Source organism: Phalacrocorax carbo, chromosome 3 (genome assembly GCF_963921805.1).
Source record: "Phalacrocorax carbo chromosome 3, bPhaCar2.1, whole genome shotgun sequence".
Lineage (NCBI taxonomy): Eukaryota > Metazoa > Chordata > Aves > Suliformes > Phalacrocoracidae > Phalacrocorax > Phalacrocorax carbo.
The window spans coordinates 123,343,282-123,360,104 of record NC_087515.1 but is presented as its reverse complement, the minus strand read 5'-3'; the positions used below and the strand labels follow the sequence as shown (position 1 = coordinate 123,360,104).

The 16,823-nt window shown below is 43.8% G+C and overlaps 1 protein-coding gene across 2 annotated transcripts in view; it reads left to right on the top strand.

Annotated features, from left to right (window-relative positions):
* Window positions 1–9,562, top strand: part of RUNX2 (RUNX family transcription factor 2) — a 92,189-nt gene extending 82,627 nt beyond the window's left edge. For both annotated transcript variants that reach the window (XM_064448204.1, XM_064448203.1), the window contains one exon: window positions 4,669–9,562. In XM_064448204.1, coding sequence (XP_064304274.1) covers window positions 4,669–5,147 — 479 coding nt within the window. In that variant the 3' untranslated portion in view covers window positions 5,148–9,562. The remainder of the gene's footprint in view (window positions 1–4,668) is intronic.
* Window positions 9,563–16,823: the final 7,261 nt, after the last annotated feature.

The window sequence follows — 16,823 nt, the reverse complement described above, 5'->3', positions numbered from 1 at the left end:
CAGAGTTTAAGATTAGTAAAACAATATATTTTTCCCAGCAGAAGAGTTTCAGCTGAAATTTTAAAAACAAATAAAGGCATAAATCATAATTTAGCCTGAGACAGACGCCCAGCATGGACAATTTCAGCCAGAACGTTTAAAGTTTGGCAAGGCTGTAAGAGACTGAAAATTGTCTCATCATGTGAAGTGTGTGGCATACTTCATATGAGGCAATATTATCAGCTGTAAGTAATCCGAGCTGCACGTATAATGCATAGGCGTAGATGTTAGGGACGGATAAAACAGTTTTAATAGATCAATCAGTGCTACGTCCCAGAATTGAACTATTGAACAAAACTCCAGGAAATGGAGTGTCTGCTTTAGTGAATATCTTAACACTGAAGTTTTCCAAAACACAAGTGAATCGTTTAGCTACTGGTAAATATATTTATCTGTACATAACTGAATTTCCTTAACACAGGCTATTCAGTGACTTTCGAGTACAGCACCGCTCTGTTTTCCTGCACCCAGTGATTATGCATTGACTTGAAGCGCTAGAAATCTCCCTTTCAGACATAAGCAATAAGCCCAGGGGACCTTTCTTTTGGTAGTGACCTTATAGCATAAAATGACAAAGCAAATTGCTATATTTGTAAGTTATAAAATTATCCTATAACCCTTTAAAGTAGATGTCAGCTTGCTATACCCACAAGGAGTTAATCTATCCACAGTACATTATGATCTTTAATAATTGGAAGCGATTGGCCAAAGTGCTGTAAACCCGGCAGAAATTTGTTGCCTTATTTTCTGCAAACCACAAGCACAGCTTATTAATTGAGAAATGAACATTAACTGGCATCAGCTGGCATCTGTAAACTGAAAAAGAGAAATGGCCACGATACGCGTTCAGCTGTAAACGGTAGAGCTGCAAAGCTGCAACAGGTAAAATTGGTTTTTGAGCGCGAATGCAAAGCCGTTTTAGTCGGCTGCTGGCAAATGCCCAAGTCTAGGGTTTTTAATGAGGCTTCTGCATCAAAATAAGTGAAACCACATGGAATTTTAATTGTTCTTATTCTAAATATGAAACATACTGGAGGAGTACTCTTGAATCTAGGATGTTAGCATATATATTGGCATATTAATATTACCACCTTTCTGTTCTAAACGTATAGCTCTCAGAAAACTTGAGGGCCAGGTTACGTTAGGGTGGAATCAGCTTGGAAGGTTTAAAAATGGTTTAGACTGGGCTAGTTCACATCTGAAGGTATTTTTTGTTAAAAAAATATACTTTGTGTGTGTGTGTGTGTGTTGTCAAGAACGATGAGCTGATCAGACTGTTCAGGGAAAACGCATCACTCGCTGTGCTTGTTGCGTGTTTCTCTTCCTGGCGGCACAAAATAAAGTCTCTTCGCTTCACAGAAGCGTGGTTTCGCAACCACGCGGCCACGATGTAGGGCGGAGGATCTGTGCTTTGCCCATTTAATACAAGCTATCACGAGAGTGGGAATTCACAGATGCAAATTGTTTTCTTGCTCTGACGGAGGAAAATTAGCATAAATCTTTAATCCTGCTGGGGAGAGGAATAAATAAAGTATTTACTTGCACTGTCACGTTACTCTATTGCTGATCAACATCGCTGTTTGTGCACAGCCAGATACGCAAGGCTGGGTGCCATACCCAGAAGATCTATTTATCTTCCCAGTCCAGCAAAGAGCTAAACATATATAAATGAATATGCCTCTGGTCTTTGCAAGTTAGAACCAAAATCAGCCTTAACACAAGGAGGTAGCGCAGGGAGAGGAGGAGGAGGAGGGTGAAATGCATCGGTGAGGTCTCATAGCAGTGAGATGGCAAGAAGCTGAATTTTAGAGGTGACTTTTTAAAAAGTTTCTGGACTCACTTAGAGAAGAGGCTTTAGAACAGGCATCGGAGAAAACTTTTTCTGATATCCAAAAATATCTTTACACAATGGAGATACAGAAGGCTGGGAACAAATCATGGCCTCGTGCAAGGAGCTATGGAGACAGCAAAAGGCACTTGGGCAAAAGGTGGGTTGGAGAAGTGAGTGTGCAGGAGCCGTGCAGACACAGCCATGAGTGAGATAAGAAAGGGTTATGGTTATTTGGCCTTTGGGTAAATAGGATTGTGCTTTACAAGCCACAGTAAAAACAAACAAGTGTGGATTTACTAGGGTATATAAGGAGGTCTGTAGCCCCGCATTAGAAATGCCTACGTGTGGAGTGCACATTCCCAGTCATTCGACACATACATGATCTCTTGGCAGCACCCATACAGATAATATTTGGATCTAGCCCTGAAAGGCGAGATTGCCTTTTAATGTGTAAAACTGTGTGGATAGTTTGTTATTAAGAAAAAAAAAATAAAAGTATTGATTGCAAAGAAACCAAAAATGCTGATGATGTTCTACACCCTTACACTCATACCAATTCTACCTTTGATTATAAAAGTCTTGTTTAGCTTCTATCAGGGTAAACTAAGAGCAACTCTGTTCATGTTGGGAGAGTTGCAATAACAATTTAAAAAAAAAAAGTACCATAAGTGGTAGCAGATTGAAACTCGGTATTTTGAGCAGCTGGGGAAATTATGTTCTAACCTTATATTTCCAGATACGTATCAGACCTGTTCACAATATAAAGGATAGTGTTCCAAAATTACAGCTTTGAATCTGGGTGGTATCGCCTCTGGGTATTGTTTGCAGTTGGGAACGAAAGAAGTTGCATCAAGTAGTAGAGTGTTTGCTGTAAAGGTACAAGTTATATTACATTCCACGGGGCTGTGGTTGGAGAGCTTGATGATGGAGACAGACCCATTCACCCGCAGGTCACTGATTCGGTTCCAGATAAAGATAATAGTAATCACATTGTCATCAGAGTCAAAAATGGACTTTTACTGCCCATTTAAAGCTCTGTACTCGATATCTTTTGAGGTGGCAGATTATAATCCCCAGGTTTCAGGCTGTGTGATTCGGACACTTGGCTGGCTGTGGCCCGGGTCCTCCAGCCTGAACCCAAGCTGCGCCTGAGCTTTGCCCCGCACCGCTTTTAGACATCATTGAAGGCGTGGGTTAAATGAGCTGGTAGAACAGGAGAGAATAGTGGTCTAAACAACAAAATGTGCCACTCAAGGTGGTGGGATCTGTTGAGCCTGGGGCTTACGGTAGCAGCCGCTGTTGTGGGTGCTATAGGGGGCCAAGGGCAGAAGGGCTGGAGGGACCTTCTGGCAGGTCCAAAGCCTATCTACAAGGAAAGGCACTGCTGCATCTTACACTGAGGATACACAGGGTGTTTCAGTGCTTAGCACGTCAGTTTGGCATCTAGAAGATGCCTTATTTTCCTTTTAGGTAAATCAGATTCGGTAGATTGGCAAAGAGATGGGTGAACCCTTGGATCAGAGTTGGCTGGGAAGCGCAGGGAGACCCCGTTCGATTTCATGATTTTTCCTCTTTATTTATACCCTGCTTTTTGCAGCTCACTCTAAAAATGTATATATGTATCTACTGCATCCTGGCCAGTGCATTTCCCTCCCCTGTGCGCTGTACTTCTTCATTAGGCTTTTTCTCTTTCCCCCGTCCCTTTTCCCACACCCTGTTTCCCCCCCACACTTTTCTGGCTCTCAACACAAGCTTTCACCATCTCTTTCTTCTGCTCCTGTCCATCCCCCAGCCTCCTAAGCAGATCACCAAGCTACTAATGTTTGCTTTCCAGTTCTGCTCCAAAACTTTGGGCATTTGATGTGGGATTAGAAATTAGGCAAAATGAGTTTACCCACCCCTGTTTTGTGTTAGTCTCCAATTCACAGCGTTACCATCCAGACATTCACGGTAGCCATAAACTGTGTGGTCTTTTTTTCAACCAGCCTGCGCAGACTACATAGGAAAACAACTTCTTTCAATGACAAGAAGAGTGTTGGACTTGTAATTTTCCATCGACTGTACTGAAAAGTAAAATTTGCATCTTTGCTATCAGCTCAGTGGCTTTGCCCATCCTTTGGATGCAGCAAATAATATCTTTTGGCCATAGGAAGTAGATGAGCAGATCCTCACCTAAATAAATTGATCTAAGGGAAGGAGTGGGGCTTAGTCACCCCCAGTGTAACTCCCCTGGTGTCAGTGGTGCAACTAACTTGGTGTTGCCAACTCTTGTAGTTTTATTCCAAGTCGCACAGTAATTTCTGCTTTTCTTGAAACCCCAGCTCCCGACGGCATGTGCTGAGGTGGGAATCTCAGCTTTCGTGTGCAACCAGACCTGAGTTTCTCGAAAGGCTATAGCAAAAACCCAGAGACACGTAACCCTCAAAGCTCAGAAACCAGAAGGCAAATCAACTCCAAATCCACTTTTCTCTTTTTGGCTCTTTTTCAATCTCTTGATTTTTGAGATTTTTTTTTTTCCCCTTCCGGCCTGATTTGTGACCTTTGAACGCTTCAGGTTGGCAATGCTGCTCCCTCCATTGGCATCGGTGGAGTTAGACCAGGGATGAATTTGGCCCAGCGCTTGTAGAAGCCAGGTGTATGACTCTGTTCCTTGCAATGTGTTATTTGATATGATCTGCTGTTCTCTTGGGGGCCAAAAGAAGTGGGTTTTCTTAGAGAAATAAAATTCTATCATCACTTGATACAAAAAATGGTATTTACAGAATTGTTTTCCCCCATCTTTTGTTATAATTTTTTAGGTGCTTCAGAGCTGGGCCCATTTTCAGATCCCAGGCAGTTCACAAGCATTTCATCCCTCACTGAGAGCCGCTTCTCCAACCCACGAATGCACTATCCAGCCACCTTTACCTATACACCGCCAGTCACCTCAGGCATGTCACTGGGTATGTCCGCAACCACTCACTACCACACCTACCTACCACCACCCTACCCCGGCTCTTCCCAAAACCAAAGTGGACCTTTCCAGACCAGCAGCACTCCATATCTCTACTATGGCACTTCGTCAGGATCATACCAGTTCCCCATGGTGCCGGGAGGGGACCGCTCCCCCTCCAGGATGCTTCCTCCGTGCACCACCACGTCCAACGGCAGCACGCTGTTAAACCCTAACTTGCCCAACCAGAGTGACGGTGTGGAGGCGGATGGCAGCCACAGCAGCTCCCCAACCGTCTTGAATTCTAGTGGCAGAATGGATGAGTCCGTTTGGAGGCCATACTGAGATTTCTTCTGTAGCCGGCCCGACCTCCGCGAGCCAAAAAAAAAAAAAAACCAAAAAAAAAAAAACCCAAACAAACGGTCGACTAACTACGAAGTGCCTGTTTTTTGTGTTTTTTTTTTTTTTTGAAATAGATTTTACTGATATGTGCAACTGTGTAGATGGGATGATAATGGCCATAAATAACACAAGAGTTACCAACACACCACAACCCATGTTTCAGATTATGTGGATCAAAGCACATATTTTTTTTTTTTTTCTTGGAACCATTTTACCTTGTTTTATATTTAAAATGTACTTTTTACACACACACAAAAAAAATCACCCCCTCTTTTTTCTTTTTTTTTTTTTTTTTTTTTGGTCTAGAGTGTTGTAATAACTAGTGAGTTCTTTTGCCAATGAGGAGAGAACGGACTCCCCAGCTATCAGGAGAGACATGGTGATGCAAGGCAAAGGCTGCATTCCCTTTTATTTTTTAATAAAAATCCACCACCTGACCATGAACTCCAGATACAGTTGCAATCATACAACGTATGGGACCCTCTTCACACCCGTAGTGCAATTCAACTGGCTTGTATTGGTGCACATAAAAAGGAAAGCAAAGATCGAGTTGCTTCCATTTTGCCATGATACATTCAGATGAAAACAGCTGTCCCAAAAAACTCGGTCCGAGCCTTGCTGCAGATAACGGTTGAACGTCTCTGTGTTCATTGCTTTTTTGGTTTGTTTTTGGGTACTTAAAGAGAACGAGTTAGGGTAGACAACCCTGGGGTTTCCTTTTTGCTTTTGTATCCGTTCATTTTGCCTTCGATTAGCCAAAAACCAAAAATAACAACCAAAACCTTTAAAAACAAAAAATAAAAACAAAATGTTATTACTTATGCAAAGTATGAAAATGGCAATATATATTACTAGAGCCAAAATGGCATACATAGTATTTGTGTTCGGCTATGTTCGTTTTTATTTTTCTTTTAAATTATAAATGTGTAAAATTTGAGGTTGTTTGCTAACAGGAATCATCATATAACTTTAAAAGAATATTTATAATTATTTAATGACATTTGGACCCTTTAAACGTTTCTTAATGTAATGATATATTGACTTCGGTCTCTAAAAGTGTTTTTTTTTCTCTCTTTTTTAATTATTACATTTCTGCAATGGTGTAAACCTCAAACCTTTACCCAACTCTGAAAAGCAGTTCCAGTGTGAACCAGTTTACAATGTGACTTAAAAACGACAAACCCAACCCAAATGCATCCACATCAAATGATTTTGGATGTAGGATCTTTTTATATAACTTATGAAGGAAATATTGTGCTTAAAATATTTTTATTAGCTGTCTGGTTGCCTTCAACACAGTCTTGCCTTTTAATCAGTAGTTGTGGAGACACTGGAAAAATGGTAGGAAGGATGAAATATTTTCCACTCTTCCCCTAATTTCTTCTTCTCCCAGGATTTTTCTCAGAACTTCAAAATTTGAAAATATTCATATTCAAAATGTTCTGTTTTGACAGCATAATTTGAATTTTGACAGGGTTTCTTTTTTCCCAAAGAAAAATCAAAACCGTTTCAAAGCCCGTATTTTACAAATAATGAATTGTTAAACATCTCAGAAATGGGATTAAGGGAGAATTGGTGAAGCTTTTTCCCCTCCCCTTGCAATTTCAGCCCACTTGATGGAATTAAAAGTTCAAAACTTGAGACAGAAACTGCCTGGTAGCGCATCACCACCCCTTAGCATTAAATGCTAGAGCCGTAAGGATGCTGTGTTGCCTCTGAAGCTGATGTGGCTGTTGCCTATTAAAGAGACAAGCACAAGGGCAGCAATACTCACCTCTGCAAACGCTGAAGATAAAAAGTCACCTTAAAAGCCACCCCGGGGCTCCGAGGCCCGATACAGGGAGAGCAAATTGCACCCGAAACCCTTAACCAACCCGTCTGCCGCCAAACTGTCCAGCGGAGGGGCCCAAATTTTGCCCAGCCCAGGGCTGCCTATGGCAAACGGGGAGGCGACGCGGCATCGGCTGGGTGTGGCGGGAGCTGAACCGCCCTCCCCGTGCTGTCCCCAAGCAGGTGACGTTAAGCCTGGTTTAGCGGGATGTTCAGCACGTGCTGATGGAGTTTGCCGGCGCTCCCTCCTTCCCCTTCCTTAGCCACCGCTGCCCGCAGCCTCCTCGGGGGGCTGCCGGCCCCCACGCCGCTCCTCAGCTGCACAGTGGCTACCTCCATAGTATCGCGATCAGTCAACGGTGGGCATAGCCATACAGAGCCGGACAACACCATCGCCGCTCGTTAACAGCGAAGCTGTTAAACGAGTTGACATTAGCGTGCTACATCCCTCCGATTTGCGTGATGACGTGCTCTTAAAAAAAAAAAATAATTAAATAAAGTCTTTGCCTTCTAAAGGTTGTATACCAAGTATGCTTAAAGTATAAGTAAGACACTTTTTTTCTTCTAATACTTAGTTTTCCTTCAAAGATGGAAGCTGTAATTGATTCTATTTATTGTTGGTTTGTGGTAGCTTGAAGCATACCACTGTCCATTTATTTGTAACTGTAAAATACGTTTGTTAGTCTCAGCAGCACTTAAAAAGCCAGTGTCTGGTTACACATTTCAGTTTTGTTTTTTGTTTAGTAAGCAAGAGAAAAAGATGTACTGCCAGTGCAAGCTGTTTCCTATTTAATAAAAGGTACTATATTTGTACATTATTTGTTATTGCTGAGAAGGGCTTTTTAAGGTTTACTGTATGCATATTAAGTAATTTTTAGGGTGCTTTTGTGTTGAAATGTTGTTAAGAGTGGCTGCAGGCAGCAACCCAGATTTTTCTTTTTTTTTTTAAGACTTTGTTGTAAAATTCAAGCACTTGGTTTTTGTTTCTGGATAAATCCAGCACAGACCAGACTTTTGTTTTGCTCAGTACCGACAGGACTCTGTTTGTGTCCCCGCGGTTTTTCAACTGGACCATTAGGGACAGACGTTGAAAACGTTTTCTCCGCCCGGCCGAGGCACACGTGCCCGATCCGTGCCCTCGGCCTCCCTGGCCGTGCGGGCAGGCACCTGGCTCCGCCTGCTTGAGATAGGAAGGAAAGGATTTTCTAAGTACCTACGGACAGAGGAGCACCAGCCCCTTGACTTTCAGTAGACCCCCATGCTCCTGAACCCTCCTGGTGCCTTTGGAAAACCTCTCCTGGTACGTCAGGCTGGTCACAGAGGGAGTTGTACAGGCTGAGGCAGAAATGCTCATCGAAGCTTTCGGGAAATGCTTCCGAGTTCACTTGGAAATGCTCTTGAATCGGGATTTCATACCAAAAAAACCCCCAACTGGCACTATGTAGTTAATCGTATCAGATTCTCCGATGTTTTGCGAGGTGCTTAGCATCATTTTCTCAAAGGTACGACAGCCCTTCCCTTTGGTGGGTGGCAATCTTTGGCACCGGTCATAGATTTAAAGATAAAAAGATGGCGTTTTTTTACTTTCCACCTCTCTTATCCTACCAAAGATTTACTTCCAGCACAACAGGCACGATATCCCTTTCGCCGAACAGAGGATTAAATCCTCCTCTCCCTCCTCCTAAGGGTAACCAGATCAGGGTCAGCGGGTCAGGACGGATGAGTAAAGCAAATTATTTAACCCACAGCATCATTCGTGTGGCATTTATCGTTTCTTTTAAAAGATCAGCTGCTGTGTCTTTCTCAGCACTGAACTTTTTTTGCCACCAGTTCCCCGAGCCCAGATTTACCAGTTTCCACAGGTACCATCTCGAGTGGGGACAGTTTTGCACTTTCACACTTAGCGAAGCAAAGCTCAGCCCGCGCCGGGCTGCACGCGGCCAGCAAGCCATGAGCAACAGCAATAATTAAAACCTGGATCAGCCATGAGCTCAAAGAAGCCCCATTCTCTGAACCCCTGAATATCTTGTTGTTTTTAAATAGAATGCATTTCATTTTAACATTTTCTGAGAACTTTTTTTAGATGTTTGTTTACTTCCATGTTTACAGATAACTCTTTGCTTTTTTTTTTTTTTTTTTTAATGCAGTACTTCTAAGTATATCAGCCAAAACCATACTTTTACAGTAACTTTTGTTTTAGGTAATATGAGTGACATTCCAATTTTTTTTTTTGTTGTTAAATATGCTTTACCAGTCTTGAATTTCTGCTGGAACAAAATATTTGTAGCATTTTGTGTAAATACAAGCTTTAATTTTTTATTTTTTCAAATGCTGTCACCCAAGATTTGCTTTTCATGCACATATTGTACAAACACACTCTGCTTTATGCCACAAACGATGATTGTGGATCAGTTTACTTCAACTTCAAAGGGACTATTTGTATTGTATGTTGCAACTGTAAATTGAATTGTTTGGCATTTTCTCATGATTGTAATATTAATTTGAAGTTTGAATTTCATTTTCAATAAAATGGCTTTTTTTTGTTAATGTTCTTCTACGCTTCTTTTTCTTCTGCTGCCTCCTCTTAGCACCAGGCAGGGTAATGTAAGTACACGGTAGGACACAGTACCGGCCCTTCCGTTGTGGCCCCATCGATTTCTGCAGTGTTTAGAGTTTCCATTAAATATAAAAAGCAAGTGTCCAGGCCTATGGGTGGTAAGGGCCACCTAAAGCTGATCTCAAATGTTGCTTCTTTTCCTGAGTCTGCAAACCTGTGTTTCTTAGAGGAGTGCAAACTGCTCCATTCATCTTGCTAGATCGTTAACTCTGAAACCTAACAACTGGCATTAGCCGGGACATTCTGGTGCTAGGGCGCTGTGGGCAGAGCTCGAACTGTAGGGAAAGCTGGGATAGATTTCCAGACGCAGGAGGGGGCGGATTGGTGTTCATGGTGGTTTTCCGGGATTGGGCTTGCACTATCCACGCTTCTTCCTGGTCAGACCTGAGGAATGCAGTTACAGATAATCCTGTGATTTGCATGGCCTGAGGCAAGAACAGTTTCCAAGCAGCATAAGATATATGGACAGGGAGGAGACTGGGGGAGCAGGCTATTTTTCCTCCAGCCTAGTGTCAGGGGTAGGAGGAGATGCAGCTAATGAAGGTGAGGTTAAGTTCACCCAAGGCTGTCTGCGGGAGGAGGGGAGAGGGAGTTGCTTGCAAGCTTGTGCCTGGTTTCATAGTAAGTTCTCATCCTTTTTAGCTATTCTTGAGTCTGAAAAAGAGAAACAGTAGCACAGAGAGCCGTGAGGTTCTGATCATTTCAAGAAACCTTTAACTTTGGAGTTTAAATGTCACTAATACTGAACTTTGTGAGCTCTGTTGGCTTTACTTTGGACCTACACATTTCTTGCGTGGTGGTTGAAGATTTGGATAATGTTTCAGGTTTTTCAAGGGTGTTTTCATTCCAGCCCATCATCTGAGTCCTGATTTTAGGGAAGTTTTATCCAAGAGCGAGGAACAAAGCAAACGAATCAATGATCTGTGGTGTAATTGCTATGTAAATTGTCTTGGGGGACTAACTAAGGGAAATAAACCATTTTTCACCATTTTGTACGGTCAAGTGGTGTAACGGGTTCCTAGGGAGGTCGTGCCACCTCTGTTCTTGGAGGTTTACAGGGCCCAAGTGGGTAAAGCATGGAGCAACCTGGTCTGACCCCCGAGCTGGGGCTGCTTGAGCAGAGGGTTGGGCTGGAGAACTCCCATGGTCCCCTCCAAGTTACCCCATGGCCCTGTGAGCCAGGCTAGGAGCTATCTGCTACAGGTTGTTGTCTAAGCTAAAAACAGCTTGCGTGACTGTACGGATAACACATATTCACCTAAACCCAACCTGAATAAAGAGGTTTGACAGGATGAAGCTCTTACATGGGTGGGTTATTGAGGAGCTGTAGAGATCCCTCTCTCTCTTGTTGGTTTCTGGCATGTTCCTCTGGGATATCTATGGCAGACATGATCAGCACAGGGGTTGGAAGAGCCACACCATCTCTCTGATCCAGTACAGCAGTTCCCATCGTATGTCATGCTAGGGGTGTTGCTTTTGATTTTTTGATTCATTTACCTTTTTGCAGCTTGAGAAGGTGACTCTCATTCCCTTGCCTTAGCCAGAAACCAATCACTCTCGAGGCAGAATGACCACCAGTGGTCCGCATGAACGACCACCCAATACGGAGACATATGGAACAGAGGGGGAACATCAAACTCAAAGTACTTTTAGATGAGATTTAAAGATGCTTCCTACAAGGGGTGGTGACCGCTGTCTTCCCCAACCTTTCGTGTCAGTAAACAGCTTCTGGCTTTTGGGTTGTGAGGGTTGAACTTCAACTTTGGACCGCTGGAGTCAGGCCTTTGCGGGTCCCATGCAGCGTGCGTACGGTGGAAGGCATCTCGTGCTGCCCCTCCCTGTTGGACTCGGTTTTAACTTTTTAATTTCCTGTGGCTGTTAGCAACACCGGAGGGGCTCAGAGCAGCCACGTGTTGGCAGCCACGGGAGTAAATCAGCCTTTTTCGTGCCTAAAACAAGCTCTTGGGGAGAGGTGGGGGAGAGAAGGAGCAGGGTCTGACTTTATGGTTTAGCACCAAGCCCTGTGCTAGCACCGAATAAAAAATTCATCAAGCTGTTTACCAGGAAAAAGGAGGAAATAACCTCAGTCATATACCCAAGGATTGACATGTACCATCTAGTTACTTTCTGCATGGTCAGGAGGAAATGAATCAGTATTTTGGGGTGAAATCCCTCCCCTGGCCGACCGCTCACGGAAGGCCAATGCTCTGCATAAGTCACAGCAGTGCTTTGCAGCACTTGGGGGGGGGGGGTTGCACTAGATCATATATTTGGGTAGGAGAGGGCATGGTGCAGCATGGGGGACCAGCTTTGCAGCTCAGGCACTTAGCACTTGGCTGAACGCTTGCAGAGGACAGCCCAAGAGTGTTACCAGAAATATTTGTTGGACAGGTTAAAATTATAAGCAAATCCACCAGAAACCCATAATCTTTGGACAGGTGATGGGGATGACTGTGGCGGATAAAATACTGGGAGCAGGTTGAACATTTCCACTCAACATCTTGAAGAAAAGTTTTAGCACAAGCTTAAAGCAAACAATGAAATATTTAGCATTCAAAAGGACTGTCTTTGGCCTTCTGTAATTACAACCTTTTCCCTGTAGATCTACTGGTGCAATATCAGTCTGGGATGTATGGAGCTGTTCCCATGGGGTCTCTCTGTGATACTTATATGGCCCTGGAGGGGGGAACATCGGCATCTGTCCCTCTGGGAGTAGGAAACTTTTGGCCCCAGTAACAGATAAGGCTGTGAGATAAAAAGAGAACAAAGCGTAAAATTCCAAAAGCATCTGGTGATCTGATGCAGTACAAAGTAACTTGGGACCTATGACATGATTTAAAATTGAAGTTCTCAAGCCTGCCCTGCTACTTTCATGCAGATTAATTGCATATATTACTTAGGGTAGATGCAACCTGCTCTTCTAATGTTGACTGTGTTACCTAAGTAACAAGTGAACTTGAATTTCCCTACTGCAGTTTGGGTGAGAGAATACAATAAAATCTGTACAGTTATATTTGTAAGAATTTGTAAAGATGTGACAAATTAGCTTTTGTTCTGCAGCTGGGAAATTTCAGCATCATCTGTGATTCTCCAGGCAGCCGTGGACTCCTCTTTTTATGCCTCAGTTTCCCTAAATTTTACTATTTCCCTACTTTGTCAGGGTGTCCCATGGACTCAGTGTTTATAGAGAGCTTTGAACTTTTGTTGTTGTTGTTGTTTAGCCCTTTTTACTACAAATCCAATGTTTGGTCTCACACCATTGGATAGTGTCCTTTGAAACAGCACATTTCTAAACCACATGTTTAGAAAAATTGACCCAGTTTCCAGACTGCTGATCTGGTCAAAAAACAATGCGGAGTTAAGGCCAAGTGGTGCTGTCTCAACAGATTTACTCAGGATTTGTGGTGGGGCAGGAAGAAAAGCAGAGATCTCTGCAGTCCGTGGAGGCAGCCCTTGGCCGCTCCCCCCCGGCAGCTCGCTCAGGATGAGCAGCTGGAGCTTGTGGGATGTCCCAACACTTACAGAAAAGCAAACAACCCATGTTAAAGTTGAAATGCCGCAGCAACTTGCCAGTGATTAATGTTCACTGCGAGGCCAAATTCAGATGGTGATTACGCCGGTAGAGATCAGCTGAAGTCCCACTATTAATAGCCTCATGTTTTTGGACGCCGGCATTTTTCAACCTGTAAATGTGGGTGTTATCAGAGAAGGGTCACTGAAACGCTGGTCGGAAGGGGTCTCTGTGGACCTCCTGGTCCAAGGGAGGCTTGACGCAGGACCACCACCACCAGATCCGCTCGGTGTGGCTGTGTCCAGCGAGTCTCGAAACCTTCCAAGTGTTGAGATGGAGCTGGGGCTTCAGCAAAGCATCCCGTCCCCGTGCTTCTCCTAATGTTCACCTCCCACCTCCCAAAGTGCAGCTGGCGACATTTCCCCCAGCCTCTGGATTTTGGGTTTGAGTTTTTCATTGCCTCTGGGTTTGGGCACACAGGGTACGGTCAGCATTCAAAATCTTGTTGCACTATACAAGTCCAGTGCTTAGTGACCTCTCCTTTCCACCCCTTCATTTGTATTCCTCCAGGCTGGGACTTAGGAGCACTATTAAAAATAAAGTCAGAGCCTAAACACCAAGGCAGCCCCTCACCCCCCATCTTGTTTACTTTTTTGTTTCCACAGTTGGAAAAAGAAGTTGTTAGAAGCAGAAAATGATGCTGCTACATCAAAATGCTGTGAGATAGCTTCTCCCAGGAAAGCACAGGTTTTACCCCTGCTCCAGGGTGTGCAAGGCTGGTTAGCAAACATCAGGCAAGAGGAAGGAAAGGTGGTCGCAGAAGGGAAAAAACTTCCAAATAATCCAGGCAGATCTTGGGAAACCTGGATGTGAAGGATCTTTGTCCTTTTATTGCCAGTAGTGGTGTTCTCCTAACAAAGCAGGATGTTCTCATCTTTTAATAATAGCCAGGCCAGATGCTAAAGTCTTTTCTGCAAATACTGTATAAGTGAGAAGAACAGCTGATTTCTGTTAAGGGGAACACACCAGGAGAATAAGCCAAAAAAAGTATGAGAAATCTCCAGAGGTCTTCCTTTGCAATGCCGTTTGGCAGCTAGATCTCAAAGTCGGGACTGAAAATCCAATCTGTGCTTCTGCCCCTTCACTGATCAGTCACCACGTGTCGAGCGGCGAGTCCTGCACCGCTATGGGGTTTGGAGCAGCACTGACAGGGATTTCCCCCTGTACTTCAAAGAGCTGCAAAATCCACAGCCTTTGGCTTTCGTGGAGCTGTAGAAAGGACCAGTCAATGAAGAACTTGTTTGACATGCTCCTTGCCGTAGAAAATGGTTACATGCCAAGTTGGGGCCAGTGATTTAAAACGGCATCTTTGTTCCATCTTTTTTCATACTTTCTCCTCTACCCTGTTTTCTTTCCTTAGTCTGTTTTATTTGTTTGGAAGAGATTAATTCAAACTACTAGATAGAGACAAGATTGTTTTATAAGGCATTGTATTGGGCATTAAGAAAGCTGTCTCTTACTCTCCACACACTACCCCTTCAATCATCTTTTCCTTGTGTTCAGCACAGAAACTCCTGTTTCCTTTGGACAGGGATCTTTGAAATCACAGTAAATTCACTCATGTTTGTAATGTGCTTGCAGGTATTGAATGGAAAGTGTTGGAGAAAGGTAGGGTACATGGTGACATGACATTTTGTATTTCTGTAATGGGGCAATGTCCAAGAGAAAAAAGAACGGACTGCATCATGTTCACACATTTTTCTCATATGCTGAATGGCAGCCCTCAGAACAGTTCTTAGAATCCAGAAAAAAACCCATTGTGAAATGATGGGGAGAACTCGTCTAATGTTTAGGATTGCCAGCTAATGACTGCAGATAAAGATGTTTATGGAGACTTTGTGCAACCCTTTTGGTTGCCAGCAAAGGAAGTTTTTGTACGTGCCGTTTCAAACCTCCCCGTCTCTGCCTGACCAAAAGGATCCCCCCAATTGCTATTTTCATAAGTTTCCAATTAGGAACTCATTTTGGTTGCTCCGTTTAACAGGGTGCACAGACATTTTTATTCTGTGCTCTGCATTTGTTTATAGAAGATACTTCTTGGGGATAGTCATGTTAAGCCTGGCATTTTGTTTTCTGTGGGCATCTGTCCTGGAGCGCCTCACCAGCTCCTCCGTGTCAGAAAATACCAACAGATAACGTGTTGATGAACTGCAGCGTTACCTGGTTATTGCCTCTTGGATTTACTGATCCAGGAGCGTGTGGCACAGAGGGACAGACCCTGCGCCTGCTGTGTGTTGGCAGCGCCAGTGGTGAAGGATGGAAGGAGGATCCTCTGTGCGTGGCTGAGGGCTCGTGCCCTGGGCCGGGGCAATTGGCTGCTCAGACACACCTGGCTGTATCAGATCTCGCCATCTGGAGAAAAGTAAAAATAGAGAGAGATAATTTAGGTCATCTGCTGTGTGACAGCATTGAGACAGGAAAACACAAACCGCTGGTACTTGAACAGAACATGTTTCAGAGGAGGTGGCACCTCCCTGAGTCTGTTCAAGTCCAGTCAGTGGGGGCTCACACCCATCCCGGTGGGGCTGAGGGGCGAAACCGTGACAAAGATGAATAAATGAATGCACCCTGTAAACATAAGTCCTCTCCGAGGCAAATCTTCAAGCCCAAATCCTGGCTTTCCCCTGGAAGCCGTAGGGTCCTGAAGGCACCCACTGTTCCAGCTCCCTCAGAAGGTTTTGGACATCTAGTGTCAGCGTTCAGAACTTGCACTTTGCTCTTCCTTTCTATCAAAAAGCAAAACTAAAACCAGATCTAGTTTGTGCCTTGGGGAAGGGTAGACTTGCTGAAGTCATTGCCAGATTTAATGTCGCTGTTGGCCCTTCAGCATTTCAGCTACTGCCACGTTAAAATATGTTAATTATAAACCCTTCCTGACCCATGAGAGCTGATACGGGCTGTACGAAGGGATCCGTCGCTTTCCTAGGTGTGTAGCCCAAGCCCTTCACTGGCTCACGCAGTGCTTCTCCCATCCGTTGTGTTCTTTCGGCCCCACGGTTGTGTTGCAGACCGAAATGAGGGACAATTACAGCAGCCTGGCTAGTGCGCCTTGAAGAGAGGAAAGGATAAGACAGAAATTGCAAAGGTCTCCTGCTAGAGATGAGAATGACCACAGACCTCAGGCCTTGCAAATGAAATGTCAAAGTCATTTCTTTAGTGCTTCTTTGCCACAACAACTGCAAAGAAATTGAACCTCAAAGACGGAAGATGTGAAGCTCAGAAACACACCCACACGCAATATGAGAAAGGGGGAAATAAAATTTTCGGCTGCCTCCCAGAATGAGAAGTAGTTCATTTTTGAAAATGTTTTCTTAAGCTCACTCTCTTCGCAAGTGCCCAGAGGTGATGGGTACGTAATAAAAGTTGTGTAATGCTTTAGATAGGCGTTGGTAAAAATAATGAACATGAATGTGAATGTGAATATGAATATGAATTGGCCTCTGTATTTACCACCTTGTTAAGTCAAGGGTGGCTTTTGAAATATTATCAGAAATGGGTAAAAAGATATATGGGCCAGGGGAGCTGGTCTTACTATGACTCCTGCAGTTCTGGCTTATTTGGGAAAAGTGATTGTTATTTAGTTACTTCTTTTAGCTTAAAA